Source organism: Lepidochelys kempii, chromosome 7 (assembly GCF_965140285.1).
Source record: "Lepidochelys kempii isolate rLepKem1 chromosome 7, rLepKem1.hap1, whole genome shotgun sequence".
Lineage (NCBI taxonomy): Eukaryota > Metazoa > Chordata > Testudines > Cheloniidae > Lepidochelys > Lepidochelys kempii.
This window is the reverse complement of record NC_136386.1, coordinates 23,475,442-23,491,451: the sequence shown is the minus strand read 5'-3', so window position 1 is coordinate 23,491,451 and position 16,010 is coordinate 23,475,442. Positions and strand designations below refer to the sequence as shown.

Here is a 16,010-nt window from a genome sequence, read left to right as displayed (position 1 = left end):
CCTAGAAGGAGGTATTGAGATGTCCTCCTGGGGCCTTGGCTTCCCTCTTGCCCTCTCCTTCCCCTTGCAGGATGTAGGAGATCTTCCTCTCCCCATCTTCTTTAGACCCTTGGCAGGTGCCAGGGAGGGGGATTGGCGCTGGTGGGGTGCTGCACACCGATGCTGCAGTGCTCGGGACAGATTCAGACCTTGACTGGTCCGGTGCCGAAGTTAGCACCAACTCCTTAGGACCACCTTGAGACGGAAGTCCCTCTCTTTCTTAGTCCGAGGTTTGACAGACTTGCAAATATGGCATTTGTCGCTTATATGCGACTCGCCAAGACACCTTAAACAACTATTATGCGGATCGCTAATGGGCATTGGTTTCTTGCAGCGACCATATGGCTTAAAGCCTTGGGACCGGGTCATGCCCCATCCCTAGGCTAAGTCCCGTTTGGGACCAACCAAGTAAAAACACTCTAACATACTAAGGGAAACTTAACTATGAACAACTGTTTTACAAGAAAAGTTCAAAATACTGAACAAAGCAAAAAAAGGCTAGCCGAAGCAGCAGATGCTCCAGCACCGTCACTGGTGGCAACAATGAACTGAGGGTGGGGGGAGCCAGCAGCGCCCCTTATACCGTGACATGCGCACATCACTCTAGACGGCACCAGAGCCGGTCCCCTACAGATACCACTAAGGGAAAAACTTCCAGCACTGGTGAATGTGGGGAGCACACACTCCCAATATGGAATGGACATGAGCAGGCACTCGAAGAAGCCTTGCTTCTTCTTGTTCTTGTGGATCCCAGTCCACACCTTCAAATAATCCTTTATCCCTTTCATTACTCCATTCCTCCTATCTACATAGTCTATTGTTCTCCCGTGTTTTCTGTCCTTTTGTTTTGCTGTCTTCCGCTACTCACCATTTTCTCTGACCCTGAAAAGGTCTCCTAAAATGGACTTGGCTATTTCCCCTGAAGTCTAACCCGGTGGTTCTCAACCTGTGGTCTAAGACTTCCAAAGGGGTCTGCACGTCCAATTGAAATTTTTAGGGGTCCACAAATGAAAAAAGGTTGAGAAGCTCTTCCCCCTCCAGCTCTCCTCTGCTTCCTTTTCTCTTTCCACCTGGCCATTTCTCTCTACCTCATTCCCTGCTCCAGCTTTCCCTCCTTCTTTTCCAGGTTTCCTCTGCCTCCTCATTCCTACTCCAATCTCAGAGGTCTCCTTTACCTCCAGGAATGGCTCGTCTCCTTTCGAAGACTAATAAAATGCTGAGTGCCTGGAAAACTGTAAAAGGCTTAATGCTACATACTTTGCGGAAAGAAGTAAAACAATGGAATAACTCCTTTGTGCCTAGCCAGAGAAGGGAGTAACAGCCAAGGCACTGACTAATCACAATATTGTGAACAGGAGGAATGATATACATATGGGGCATGCCTTCTAACCCAGCCAAAAGAGAGGAAAATGTATATGGCTGAACTTCAAACCCACCTCCCTGAAAGAGGCCTGGGTGCTCCCTGCATCAAGTAACTGTTCCATTCTTTACTGCAATGACAATTTCAATGACACCTAGACCTGATATCACAAATTTCAATAGCTCTTTTCATACTTAAAGATCCCAACATGCTTTATATACTGCATACTACCTAGTACAGTTACTGGGGACCCATAAATATTTCAGTATCACTAATCTCTGCTGGAACTGGAACATAGCTGCCTCCGGACTAACGTGCAACAAGGTGGACAGCCAGCAGGCTCTATTACTGGGTGGGGTTGAATAGTGTGAAATTTGAACCAAAGAGACATGGGCAAACTTTTACATTTATGTTTCGTGGGAATTTTAAATCTAATCAAATACCTGCACACGTTAGAATTGTCTACTTTAGAAAAATCAGTTACCATATTATCGGAACTACGACCAATGCTGCAACTGCACAAGCGATACTGTAGATATGCCTCAGGCATTTTTAACACCATGTCATAGAAGCCTGCTCTAAGCCAGAGCCCTGTCTACACTAGTGGCTTAATACTAGTGCATCTGCATCATGACTGGCTGTTACTGGAAGATGGGTAGTACTTACTCTGGTGCAGGTGCATTTATCGGTGCTAGAGCCTATCCTTGATTTGTTGCTGGCATCTGCAAACGCATTATGTGACTCCCTTCTGGAATTCACAGCATCACTTGTGAAGAGATTCAGGAGGATGAGAGACAGCTTTTTCTGTTGAGCAGATCTGCCAATATCACCTTGTGCTGTGGCCCCATAGATCTCACAAACTAAACAAGATAGGGCAAGAAAAGTCCCTGGATGGGAGACCTCCAAGGAAAGCACAGGAGCTGCAGAAAGGCATCCTGGTAATTTAGTGAGTGGCAATCTTCCCTTGGAATCAATATTGAATGAATGCCACAACATAGTAGTAGGGTCTATATGCTGCTAGGCAGGACCTGTCTTTTAGAAACATAAAACCAAGGTCCTAACTGCCTGTGGTGATGAAAAATCTCACAGCACTTTTCACAAGAATAGGTTGCCCCATTGTCCTCACCAAATCATGACTTGGGTAATTATATTCTGCCTACAGCAGCTAAATTACTCCTGTAGTTCCAACTAGATACAGTATCACGACATGTCCCCAACTACTATATAGTTTTGCTAGGCACTGCTGAACAGCTGTTGTGTTCCACCCCTGAGCATGCTGCATTTCAGTGGTGAGTGAACTGAGCGCTTGTGTGCAGGCTTCTGGAATGAAAGGCATTATTATAAGAGTTGTTATACTGGAACTGGAATTATCAAGTGGATTTCATTATGGTCTTCTGATTATTAGGAAAGAGCTGCTCTTTCTTGGTGAGGAAGAAAGAAGCTGTTTTAATTCTGGAGAATGACATAGGTGAAGTTCAGGCCAAAGCTGTATTTGGAAAACTCTCACATAAAGCTGGACACAACCCTTTCATGCACGGTGCCAATTCTACACAATGGCTTGAACTGCACTCTCCGGCGGTCCTTAAAGGCACATTCTGTATCTTGGCTTTCACTGCTAGCAATCAAGAAAGAATTCAAGAAAACAAAACTGTTTCCCAAGCACTGTTTGCTGGTGCCATAATTAATATAATCAAACAATTCCACAAATTGCTTCCAATTGCTGGCGTCACTTTTATGTTCAGAACCAGACTTTCAAAGAAGGGCCCTTCTTGTCCTACACCCCTACAGAGGTAACTCGTGGTTCACACAGTGGTAACAAGGCCTCACTAAATAGTATAGAGTAATTTGTACTGTAATAGGTCCCTAAGGCACCATGGACACAATTTGAAATGCCATCTAATTTTTCTTTTTTAATTAAAAAGCAGTTACTATATTTAAATGACAACACAAAAAAGTTCAGAGGGGACAATTTGAAGGTTCCCACAGCTTGCTGGGGGTCTTCTCAAGGTCAGGAAGAGTTTTATGGGATCAATTGTACAAAGTAGGACTATTTCTTTAATTAGCTCAGCATCCCCTCTGCATAAAGTCAGCATTTTGATTCATACTGATAAATGGAGCTCAGGCCCTAGTACTGCAAGCCCCAGACCAGAAACATTTACAATATTTACTAATACCTCTATGATTTCTGGCTTCTCTTCCCCCTTTCCCCCCCAACAGAGTCCTTAATTTACCACCTAGATCAAGCAGAGTGTATCAAGTGTGCATTCAGTGTGCCACTCATCCACAGGTTTACTGGTCCACCCCATAGCCAGCAAGCTGAACATGCAGAATGGTCGAAGTGTGCAACTCAAACTTCCAAAATCAGTGTAGCATCATCATGATGCCGATCATCAAAATATAATATAAATGCCAAGATCCAGCATCAAAATGTGATTTGTCTGGAAGGATGTTTACATTCTGGTGACCCGTGTAAGCACGTGGAGTCTCTGCTGCCCGAAGCACTGAGATGGGACAGATTTTTCCATTTATCCACTCCATTGTGCATTGTAATTTTGCTCCTTAAACCCTACATAAACCACTTGAACAAGCCACATGTTATCCACAGCCAGTGAGACAATCTAAACGCTCTCTACAAGGCCATCTGTGGCTGCCAAAATGATATTCCAAAGGACAGCCTTATCCTCAGCGCCCACCCAGCCTCTTCTCCAGCCCAGACCCCTGGTCTGAAGCAACAAGTCAGAGCTCTTCTGTATTTCTCAGACAGTCATACAGGTTAGCACACACTTTTAGAGTACAAAACATGGTCATGTTTTTTATACACTAAAAAGTCCATGGCCATCTCTTACTTCACAACTGTCCATGTGCCGCACACTGTGCCTATTTGTTGATAGTGGGACAGAGCTTGGATCCTCTTGTTCCAGAATTAGGCCAGGTTAACTTTTGGGAACATGGAGAGGCAAAGAAGAGAGTTTATGGTGGTTTATGCCTGGCCCATTGACTGTGCACTATTTACTTGTCTATTCTTGTACTGTAAGCTCCTCAGAGCAAGAGCCATCTATCTTGAATGTTTGCATATGTTGAGCATTACTGGAATAAAATAAAATAAAATAAAAAAACCCAACAAGGACAATACTATTAATTTGAAGGGTGAAGCTGCAGCTTGATGTCTACAGGGACTCTTGACAGAGTTTGGCAGCAGAGAAATTATTGGCTGACCAGCTCTAGCTTCACCATCATACTGGGAAACATCCCAAGTTATTCAAAACAGCCAGCCTGGGAACACAGTATTTTAAAAGAATTATTTTTCAGAAGCAATTGGTCACTATTATTTCAACCGCTAATGTGCATTTGTTCCCGCTCTCCATAGACCTGCCTGGTGATCAGAGCACTCCTGCTAAAGTAAGGCTGACCTTGTGTTGGTTTCCTTTAATCAAAGATCACTGCGGTCTCATATAGCTCTAGCCAAAAGGATTTAATTAGCAAGATAAATATTGATAGTAAAACAATGACAATGAGCCACAACTTGAACTTTGCTGTTTGCTTAACTATTCAGCATAGTCTTTCTGCAATTTAACAGATTTTGTGCACTCTTGTGATGGCTCTGGTACTGGAACTGGTTTTGAAACTTGAAAAATCCATGCTACTTAAGGACCATGCATCAGTCATGGAGCTAAAAGTCTCCCCTTCACCCCAACCCCATCCCCACCCCCTGCACAAGTTCTACCTCCCATATTGTCACAATCCCATTACTTATCTTCGTTCAAGAAAATGAAAAGTGAACAAGAGCCAGAAAACGTTCTTTCTGGTTGAACTGTTCTTATGAATACAAGGAAGAGCAACTTCTGGCCAGAACACCAAGCACAGTTTAGGCAGGAGGGCCAGCTTATCACACAATTCCAACTTTCCCAATACACTTCAATCCTGACTGGCAACACTCCCCCAGTTCTATTCTGTGCACGCAGCTCTGTCAACGTCCTCTTTCTTGTCCCTTAAGTCCCACTACTATTCCTAGCCCTGGGATAGGCACATCTTTGTCACTGGACCTCAAACCATATCTAAGAGCCTGTCTTGCATAAACTAAAATCTACTTTCTTATGAGTGTGTAGGCAAACTGAATTCAGTACGGACAGGGATATTTGGGACAGTCTCTTAAAACAGGAGGTTTACTTAATAAGGATGGATTCTTGCCCAGGTTTCACTATAGTAGGGTCCGTAATGTTTAAACTCTCATATCTGTAGGGAAGCAGTTGCCTCCCATGTTCTGAATAGCATAACTCAAATTTCTGTGCTGATTAAGGGATACAGTATAATTCCAACCCAGTGAATGGGGACTTTATCTGTGAGAGTTCATAATTCTAAATCCCTGGTTGCACTGAGTTGGGACCATCTTTATCTCCTATGCCGGTGTTTTGAAGCTAAAGCACACACTGGTATGGGCCAACAGATGCCTCAGTTGACATAAGGTCAACCCCAATACCATAAAGAAATCAGTATCTCTGCTCTGCACTAGGATGAGCAGCAGTACAACAGGAAATCTGGTTTGAATTCAACACAAGGGGCTAAAATTTCATCAGGGAAGCCTAATGAAAAGCAAAAAAGTACAAATACACAATCTTACACCAGCCTTTCAGAAATGCATAAGAGGCAGAAAAAGTTCTGGTTAGCAGATCTGACATAGAACCAAAGGCAATTCATTACAAAGCCGCTTCAAATCCAAGTGCTAGATCTGTGGACCCATAATCCTCCCATCTTGCTTGCAACTCTTGATGTGGAGTAGGCACCACAGAAGCCAGTTAAGCTGACCTAACTCAACTGACTTATACCGGGCATCTGTTACTTAGTGCTGGCCCAGAGTCTAAGTTGGGCGATATTCATCTTCCCATGGGCTGCCTTTTTAAAGCAATCCTGAACAATGGGACTTCAGAAAAAAGACTAAAACAGTTATTTTTAAAAAAACTTGTAGGCAAAGGCCTTTAATGCTATTAGTAAGGGGAGGAGGATAGGGTAGCAGCTTTTTCTTTTTTATGTTATGTATATTGTGTGTAAACAAAAATGCAATTTGCTTTAAAAAGATAAGGTGATTAAATTTTTATCAGGTTTGTATTCTGTTGTCACCACAACAAAGAGAATTAGGAAGAGGAAAGAAAGGCCTTTTTATTTGAATTATGCTCTTACCAGAGGTTCTCCACAGCACAGCTGAAAGCCACTCAATGTTCTCTAAACAGGCCCTTTGATTGCATTTTATTCAACTTGTTTGCATTTGGAGCAATCGAAAGGAAAAGAACGCTCCACATTTTGATGTCTTAATGTTCCTTAATACCTTCTTTAATTTATATTAAGCTTCTTAACTAGGGTGATGAATTCTTCAAAAACAATAAAGACCTAGTATAGAAATCTTTCACACACCATGAAAATTGAAATTATAATGTATTCACGGCTTTTTTTGTTCCAAAAAATATTTAGAAGAAAGATTTAAAGCATACACACAAAAATCCTGAAAGTTGTATGAAAATGACTTGATCCATAGAACTAGATGAAAGTTCAAACTAATTATTACAAGGAAAAGAAAATGGTTGTGCGGGGGGAAGGGGTTCTAATGGAGAAAACTATTACAGAATGTTTTGTTACTATAAAGTTTTCAGTCTTTTAATATCCTATAAAGTCCTTCTCTATCACTTTCTATAAAAAAAGGACTGTGGAAATCTGCATTTTTGTTTTACACAGAGTAAATCTGAATGTTTGCCATACCTCCCTCGCCCTCGGCCCCCCCCCCCCACATTACTATTATTCGTAGTCTTATTTCCTAAAATGGCTTTTAAAGTTTAAGCTTCCACAATATATTTCCATCTATTTCTATCTTTTACAGAGGGCCAAAACTAACAATGCACATTTAATTGGTGGACTTCTTAATAATGCCTCAAAATGCCAACACACGCAACAGTTTTGCGGCTGCCTGGGTAAAGTTTCCCAGACTGAGTTGTCATTCACAGGTGGATCTCAGTCAGATGGCAGACCAGGTTTATGAGAAAAGCAAAGATAAGGTAATAAACATGGTACTAAAACAGGCCACCCAAAGGACAAGACTCAATGGGTTTGTTCTTGCATGTACTGTATATTTTCCAATCATAGTTAAAGAAACATTCTAAAATTTCTTAGCCTACAACACCGATTATTTGCCCCATGTTGTTAGTCTTACCCCACAGGGCCGCAATAATTTTTTAAAAAAATCTTTACAGCAGCAATCCATCATAGTCCATATGTTCCTAGCAAGAAACCATTAGGTTGCCATAATCTCAATTTAGCTCTTTTTCCACAATCTGTCTACTGGTTTGCACTTAGTTTTTTCAGTATTTATTGAGAACTACAAATATATATATAAAATAAAAATACACACACATACACATACCAGCCTATTCATTGCTCCCACTCCACAAAGAAACCCCCCAAAACAAGCAAGCAAGCAAACATTTCATGGTATTGTCCTATTATAAGTCAAAACAATACCCAGATATTGCACTACACTGATTTGGTGCATTAGAAATACAGTAGGAGAGACAAACTTCCAAATACTCCCTACCCCTGAAGTACATCAAATCACCCTAGAAATCCCTCTGAAAGAAGTATGTTTGAAAAGGAGTATGGATTTGTTATTTTCTGTGAACATTCACTGATAGCTCACCTCCCTTGCGTGAGTTACACTTTTATTTTAGCTTCCAGGAAAGCTAAAATTAAAACCTTATGACAAAGCTTCCCCCACTTATTGAGTGCTTGTGAAAAAGCTCACTGAGCTGCTACAGCAGTCAACTGGTCACAGTAATGAAAACAAGACTGGGTAGATTTAAAAATCTGTACACTGTATGTTTTTGCAATTTTAAAGTTAAACAATACTGACCTTAATCCAATAAAGTGGGATTGTGCCATGCAATCTGTGTACTGTCTGGAGTGAAATGACACATCACCCCTTCCTAAACTGAATCAGACACATGCAAGTACAGTAGCATCAAACTCATGGCCCAAGGCTACATGTGGTCCATTGCACCAAAATTTACAGCCTTCCCTGAATGGTACTACTGAAGTCAGAGTGAGTGTTTATGAGAAGGCACAAAATAGCTTTTCAGTCAGAGAAGGTGCCACAGGCCAGCTCCCTACCCTGGTATCCTGTCTGCTCCATATTTGTCTGGCAATTCTAATCTCTGTTTTTTCAGGAGACACTAGAGAGGAGAGAGAAAGAGAGTGCACTATTAAAGCAAAAAGATGTTCAAGCACAACAATCAATCAGTTTTGAACCAATGAAGCCTACAGTACATATCTGTCCAAATTTTCATTATTGAGTAAGCACATAATTTGCATGCACAATCATAGTAAGTGTGCATGTAATCAACTCGTTAAAAATCTTAACTGGTCGCATGCAATTACAAAAGTTTGGGCCTATAAGTATCAGTGCTGCATGAATTTTTATTAAAGGCATTTTGTTTAAAAAACCCATTCAAGGAAACTGATTCAATAAGTCATTAAAGATCAAGGAATTTGCTCTATTTGCATCTCAGATAATTTAAAACCCAGAAATCCACAGGTATCATGATGGTCCACAGATTTTACCATGGCTGTGTGGTATTTTTCAATAGCTAATTTTCCTGCATTGTATTTTCGAAAAGTCAGCCACTCTGCTTCACCCTTCCAGCACTCACCAACTATCCAAGAATCCTTTCTTCATTCTTGCTTAATTCTCTTTGTGTACCCAGCAAATATAAGTTCAAATCAATATTATAATAAGAAAGAATCTACAAAAGACAATGGGAATCTGCAAAATTGGCCCCTTGATTATTTGAAAACCTTTCCCACAATGCTGGTTCAGTATTGCCAATTTCAAATGTCCAAAAATCACGAGACTTAAAAGAAATAAAAAACGTTGGGTTCTTTTTGTCTTCTGCATTTTGGAGCCCCAGAGTTCACTTTTTCAATCTTTTCTTCACCTCAGGGTAGACGTTTCCTATTCTCTCTCTCTCTCTCTCTCTCTCTCTCTTTTAATCAAAGGTGAGATTCTCACAGAGTAACATGACTCCAATAGTTGGGGCTTTAAGGAAAAATCACCTTATATTGTGAAACTCTTGATAAAATCTCAAGAGACAGAAACACTAAAGGTTGTGCTTCCTTCCCTTACCACATTGTTCCTGGCTCCTGGAGGCACTGATGGTTCTACAATTAGTCGAGTACAACATCAGAGAATACAGTACTATCTCCTTTATCTGATACTGCATTTGCAGAAGATTGGTCATGTTCTCCAAGGATAACTTCCACTAAGCATTGGTCCCAAAGCATCTTTCACTTCCTGAAGTTTCCAAGTTCCAAAATACTTTAAGAAACACAAGGTCTGTGGTGTGCATAATTTGGGAGCACTAACTGACTGTAAACTATTCAAAACTATTCAAAATTATTCTAGCATTATGGTGCCTGGTATGAGAGGTCTATGCACAATAAAGAACCCAGTCCTGCAAGATTTCCATAATTGATGTCAAAGAAAGTTCCCTGAATGGGAGGCCTGTGGATTTAGACCTCCATTTGTTAATTAGAGGAACAATGTAAAGGCTAATGCACTGGCATGCTGGTACCATCAAGTTCTAATGAATGAACCAGTGACCTTCTGAACCTCACTTGTATTGAGAGTGTCTCTGGGCAGTTCCAAACAACAAGCCCAGTCAGAATGGCATTGCAAAAGACACAAATTAGACTGGTATTTTGAGTGAGCTCAGCTGAAGGTAGCACTGAAGGAAAGAGAAAATTAGATTATGGGGGATGTAACATGACCAGCCAAAATATACAAACACGTTAAAAATAAATTAGTCTCATTACCAAAACCACAAGGGCAGCATCTTGTATGGCTCTCACTCAAACCATCTAAATCTTTGTTTATTTAAGTTTGGGTCCTAGTATGATCCACTTCAAGAGCAAGGGTTCCAATGTCTTAAGATTTATTTTCTTGCTGGATAATTCTCTAACATTTATCTTGTGCTAGCACTTCAATGTTTGTGGCACCTTAGCCTATTGAAAAAGTCAACAGATGAATACAGTCCAATATTTCACCCAGAAACGCCCAACCTATCCGTCAGTCATACCTGACACCACACACACCTCATCTGACAATTAGCCCCTGCCATTAAGTGCCATTAAGTGTAGGGAAACTATTTGGCAGCGGCTGAGTTTCTACCTTTTGGAAAGGAAAGAAAGTTCCAAACAAAATCTAGAAACCTGTTCTTAATTCAGTGAAAAAAACTGGGGTCTTGCACTTTCGGGAGAGGAGAATCATCAACAGGATGAAAACAGTTTCCATTGCAACAGAATTAGACACCTCAGCAAAGTAACAAATATCTTCCTACTTGGTCATTTATCTTTCATTGGGAATGCTGCAGAGGGAATGTGTTCACAGTGGCAGAGGTTGAGAGAGGAGTTACATCACTTATAAGCATTTCCCTTCAACTGGCCCAAGAAAGGAATGGTGCACACCTGTTCCCACATATTTTTGGTTAAGTTTTGCCAGGATATGAGACCTCTGAGAAAGGGAAGGAAATGAAGGGGAAAAGCAAAGTTTCCTGGCTTAAGCAATGTTCGCATTCTTTTTTGGCTTCTCTCATTCACTGAATGATAGCGCTTCAGTCACCTTTATACTCCATAAAATCACCTAAAACACTTCCAATAAAAAACACAACGTCCCTTCAAATATCAGCTTGTGGCTGTGTTCACTATTTAGATCCCTGCCATAGGGTTTTAATTCCCTCACCCCCAGTTTGGCTTAGTTGTCCTGATGTCTCCACTTATTGTTGAGAGCAGGGCTGATCAAGGATACTCAATGCAGGCTCCTCTGCCTCCCAACTCAACCAAGGAGTGACTTACAATTCCAACATCTGTTGCTGATTTTATAGCAGAACCCTGGGAGTTTTGTGCATTTGAGGTCCACTCTCCCTCCATCCACTCTTCTGTAGGGGAAAGTGAAACTGAGGAGAGTGGCTACTGACACAGCCCCAAGTGATAAGAGCTTTCCCCCGGCAGATGTAACAACAAAGGAACTGCTATACTTGATCAGACCTGGGGTTCATCTACTCTTGTATACTGGCGCTCGCAGTGGCCAGTACCAAATGTTTTGAAAGGAAGGTGTAAGAACCCTGTGTTAGACAGATGTGAAATAATCTACCCCTCACATTAGGTCTGATCTTGATGACTGGAGATTCGCTTAAGCCCTGAAGCATGAGGTTTTACTATCCCTTCCAAAATTGCTATAGTAATTAATTATGATACTCCTGTATATTCTTGATATTCTTTTTGAAACAACCTTTAATCCAGTGGAATACATCCAATCCCAGCCCAAAAAATCTTCCTTAGCTGACATTTGGCAACAAGAGGTGAGAGAGCCAAAGTTTAGTTGCATTGGTGGAGCAATATGGCAGAACATCAACAGTCACTGCCATGGAAAGGCACCTGAATTCAACTGTTGCCCCCCAGCTTCTTCTTCCCTAAACGGCAAGAGATTGCAGGAGTGCACTTAGACCCTGGGAGAAGGTACTGCTTCATGGCACTCATCAGTGACTCCTGCAGCTGGTGAAGAGGAAATGACTCTAAAGTAGAGCGGCAATCATCTCTCCTAAGCAGAAAAGTGGCAGGTGACTTGAGTAGCCATAAAGCCAGAGAAAATGGTGGACTCTGAGACTTTAACAAAAAATTCCAGGGGTAACTTATACTCACAACCCATCATCATGGAAGGTCTCAGCCTTAGTTTATCTAAATCATGAAAAGAACCCTATTTTAGCCGTCCAAGATTATCATGAAGGAACAAGACGCACACAATGCTCCATACCACAATGAAGATGAGAAAATATACATAAATTTTTGTTCATTAAAAAAATATATATTTGTCACTTTGGGTGAGTGGAATTCTGCAAAGCTATTGGTCCCAGACAGACTACTTTCAATTATTTTATTAAAATCTACATTGTTAAAATTGTATTTCTAGAAAAACATGACGCTAAGAATAGCAATGAGTGCTTGGATCATTACAAGATATGGAAACCACAAAATACACTCCCTTGCCTATAAGCTGAAAAGATCTGGAGAAACAGGCCTAAACAATATTGTCTGAGAACATTTTCTTGAGGAAAGAATGTGTGTAAGGGTGGGGCTGAGCTGTGGGAAATGAAGAAGGCAAGCGAGAGGTTAGTTTAACTACCAAAGGGAGAGGGGGAAATGAAAAAAGACTGCCTTCAATTCCTTGCCTCAAAAAAAAAAAAAAAATTGGTCCCCATCTCCCAACACAATAAATACGATAATTTGACTTCTTCAATGGGTGTAAAAATACAAATCAGTTCATAGACAGCAATGAATGGGTCTTTTAATTACCGTATTTGGCACATAATAAATATCTAAAATCGTTTCTGTAATGAGTAACTCAAGCAAGAGGCATGTAGCAAATGTGAGTTTTATGTTTAGAGCAACTATTCTTTGAACCACTGCATATGTTTTACAAAACAGGCAACAGATCTCATATGAGAAATACTTGTAAGATTCATGCTGAACTTGTGAATCACAAAGTATTCTTTCTGTTAATTTCATCAGTACAAAAAACCCCCTTAACATTAGAAGAACCTATAGGTCAGCTTTGCTGACTTTTAATGAAGGTTAGTTTGTGCTCTGAAATCTAAAATTATAATGGTCAGACAGCAAAATTCCCACCTTTTAATGAGTCCTATTTTAATATTCCAAATATATACTACCTAAATTTGTATACTCTTTAACAGTAGTTAATCTTCAATTAAAATACCTAGAGCAGAAACTCAGATAACTGGTTTAAAAGGTAAAAGCTTATTGACAAAAACCGGTATTCTTCATATTGCCTTTTTTAATTCTGCATATTAAAAATGCCATTTTTACGAGTTGAGAAAAAAACTTCAAGAATAATGAAGGCTAACAAAAGACTGAAGAGCAGTAATTTAAAAAGCTCCATATGTAGCATCCTGATTACTGTATCAGTCCCATTTCCATAACGAAGGGAGGTCACTGAACTGCCGCCTGTCCTTTCTGATGGCAAAGAAAGGACAAAGGGGACAGAATATTTTCAAAGCACCATCCCTCAAGAACTAAAGGAAGAACAAGAAGTCTTCTGCAGTACAATATGTGGGTGTCAATGTCTGCACTTTTCTGGAGTATGGTAACCCCAGCACTGGTGGTCCCTGCACATGCACTTAATTTGGAAACAGCTGGGTTCAAAAGTTTATCCTCACTTTTTGACCTGCAAGGGTTTAGTGTGTGGGAGTGCACACGAGTGTATATATCATACCACACAAGCTGAGGATGGGCAGCCACAAGATACACTGTGTGTGCATATGTACATGCAGGACACTTTGTATATTTACTAATGCTGTGTGTATATATATTATCCAATATACATCAGGCACATACCACGCATTGTGTAGGCATTCAACATACAGCCAGCCAAGAAAAGGTTGCATTTTAGAGTTCAGTAAGTCACTAGAGTCTGCATTTATTTGCAGTTACTTTTTTCAAAAGAAAACCCATAATAGTCAGCATATGCTGCTAATTACAATACCACATATTTGGAAATAGCATATTTCCTGGAAAGCATGCCAGCACAACTTCTGTAACTGACTAGACTAGCATCATATCCATGTCTACTTTAAATATACCATAATGATGTATGAATTAGCAACAGATCTATCAATCTATCAAGTTATTTACAACATGCACAGTATCTGAGCACCTTTGACAGATGCAGAGAGATGCAAATGCAAGTACTCTATATATAACAGCTAATTAATGTAGCACTGTACATGCAGTGAGGCTGGGTGATGTAAGGTATTAAGTAGGGCATGGTTCAGGGAGCACTAGGTAGGGATCACAGAATCTCAGAGGCTCAGAGAACAGTAGTTTTACTTACAGCATGAGTGAGAAAGTTAGCAGTCACAGACCTGACGAAAGAGTCAGATCTTGCAACTCCTTTATAAAAGTGTTGATGTTACCATCAACACTCCCAGCAAACCATTTTCTTGTACTGCTTTAAGGCATTAGTGATATCTTAAGCTCTTGGAGAGGAAGCCTAGTATCATGAATTCAGGTCTTGGAAAGTAAGCAAAGGACGAACCAATTTCCAATTAATTTGTTCTTTCTTTCTTTGACTTGTATAACAATTGTGTTATTTTGGAATCTGAAGCAGTTTGATTACAAAAGCTTTCCATTTGTAACACTGAAGGTTCTAACTAACATTGAACTTTTAATAATTTGTAACATGCAGTAAGTATAAATAGTGTTGTAGTAAAAACACACAGCACATATAATGTATAAACAGAGGGTGATGAATAATGGAGAAAGGGAACTAGGACTCAAATCTCATTGTGACTGGAAAAAGAAAAATGTGTAAATGAAACAAGCACATTCTGTCATTGGTAAATTTGTGCCACTTCAGTTGCACAGAAATGCATGATTATTTAGGGGTTTCAAATATAACAAGAAAGGGGGGAAACACTAAGAACACAAGGCAAATCAAACAACATATGTAGATGTTGCACAGATATAATGGTGTAGAAAAGTTAACAGAACAGCCCATACATTAGCTACTGAAAATGGGAGTTGAAACACAACTCAATGCCCTGGGGGAACATTCTGCACAAAGACATTACAGAAGGCAAATCTATGAAGACCAGACTATTTGACTGATGCCAAAATATGAGAGTCCCACTCCTTCGAAAGTCTCAGAGATACAAAGTGAAGTTATCAGTCATAGCCATTGTATATTTTAAACCCAAAAGTCCTAGCTAAGTGCAAGAGTTTCCCAGAGGAAATGTTTTACTTTTGCATTAACTTCCAATCTGAACTCTCGAGTTGCAACACTTTAAAAAAAACAAAAAACACAGGATAGTGTTTATGCCTTTTCTGAAAGCTGAAAACAAATGGTAGAGCTTTGGAATGGGGGCATCAGAGTAATCCACAAAACAGAATTATGTGGCTTGGTGGTAATGTAATAATTGCAACGCCCAATACAATAGCTGGAGGAAGCATTTCTAGCATAGTATCAGCCAACAAGCAGTTTCAATGCTACCCAGTGGTAGTATGGGGAACAGCACTTTTAAGCCTTCTCTGAAGAACAAAGATGATGCTGGCCTAATGGTGAGGAAAAGAGATGGTCATGATGCTTTTTGGGTGGTACCCAGACAAGAAGATAACACTGAGTCCTCACACTTCAGGGAGGCCACTGGGCTGAAAGCAGTGTGCAGGTGATTCCATCAGTTTCTGTCGAGGGTTAGCAGGAAGTGGGAACACTGCATTTACACTCAACAGTGAGCCAGATTCTGTACTCATTATACTAATGTAAAACTGGAGTAACTCTATTACCTTCAATGAAGTAACTTCAGATTTTCAATGAATCTGACCCATTAACTGCAGGGACATAACTAACTTTTTATCATTACGAGAGGGAATGGGTGCTATCGTTTAGCATCTCTCCCTCTGTAGTCCAATTTGCTCTCACTAAAGGAATGGACTGGGACTCAGAAGACCTGGGTTCAATTCCTGACTCTGCCACTGGTTTGCTGGGTGACCTTGAGGAATTCAC

The 16,010-nt window shown here is 40.4% G+C and overlaps 1 protein-coding gene across 4 annotated transcripts in view; it reads right to left on the bottom strand.

The window, feature by feature from the left end:
• Positions 1-16,010, bottom strand: part of EEFSEC (eukaryotic elongation factor, selenocysteine-tRNA specific) — a 223,087-nt gene that overhangs the window by 62,802 nt on the left and 144,275 nt on the right. The window contains exon 7 of one of the 4 annotated variants that reach the window (XM_073351384.2): positions 8,549-8,610. The exons of the other annotated variants lie outside the window; for them this stretch is intronic. Within the exon in view, the coding sequence (XP_073207485.1) occupies positions 8,549-8,610 (62 nt within the window). The remainder of the gene's footprint in view (positions 1-8,548; positions 8,611-16,010) is intronic. 4 annotated transcript variants of the gene reach the window in all.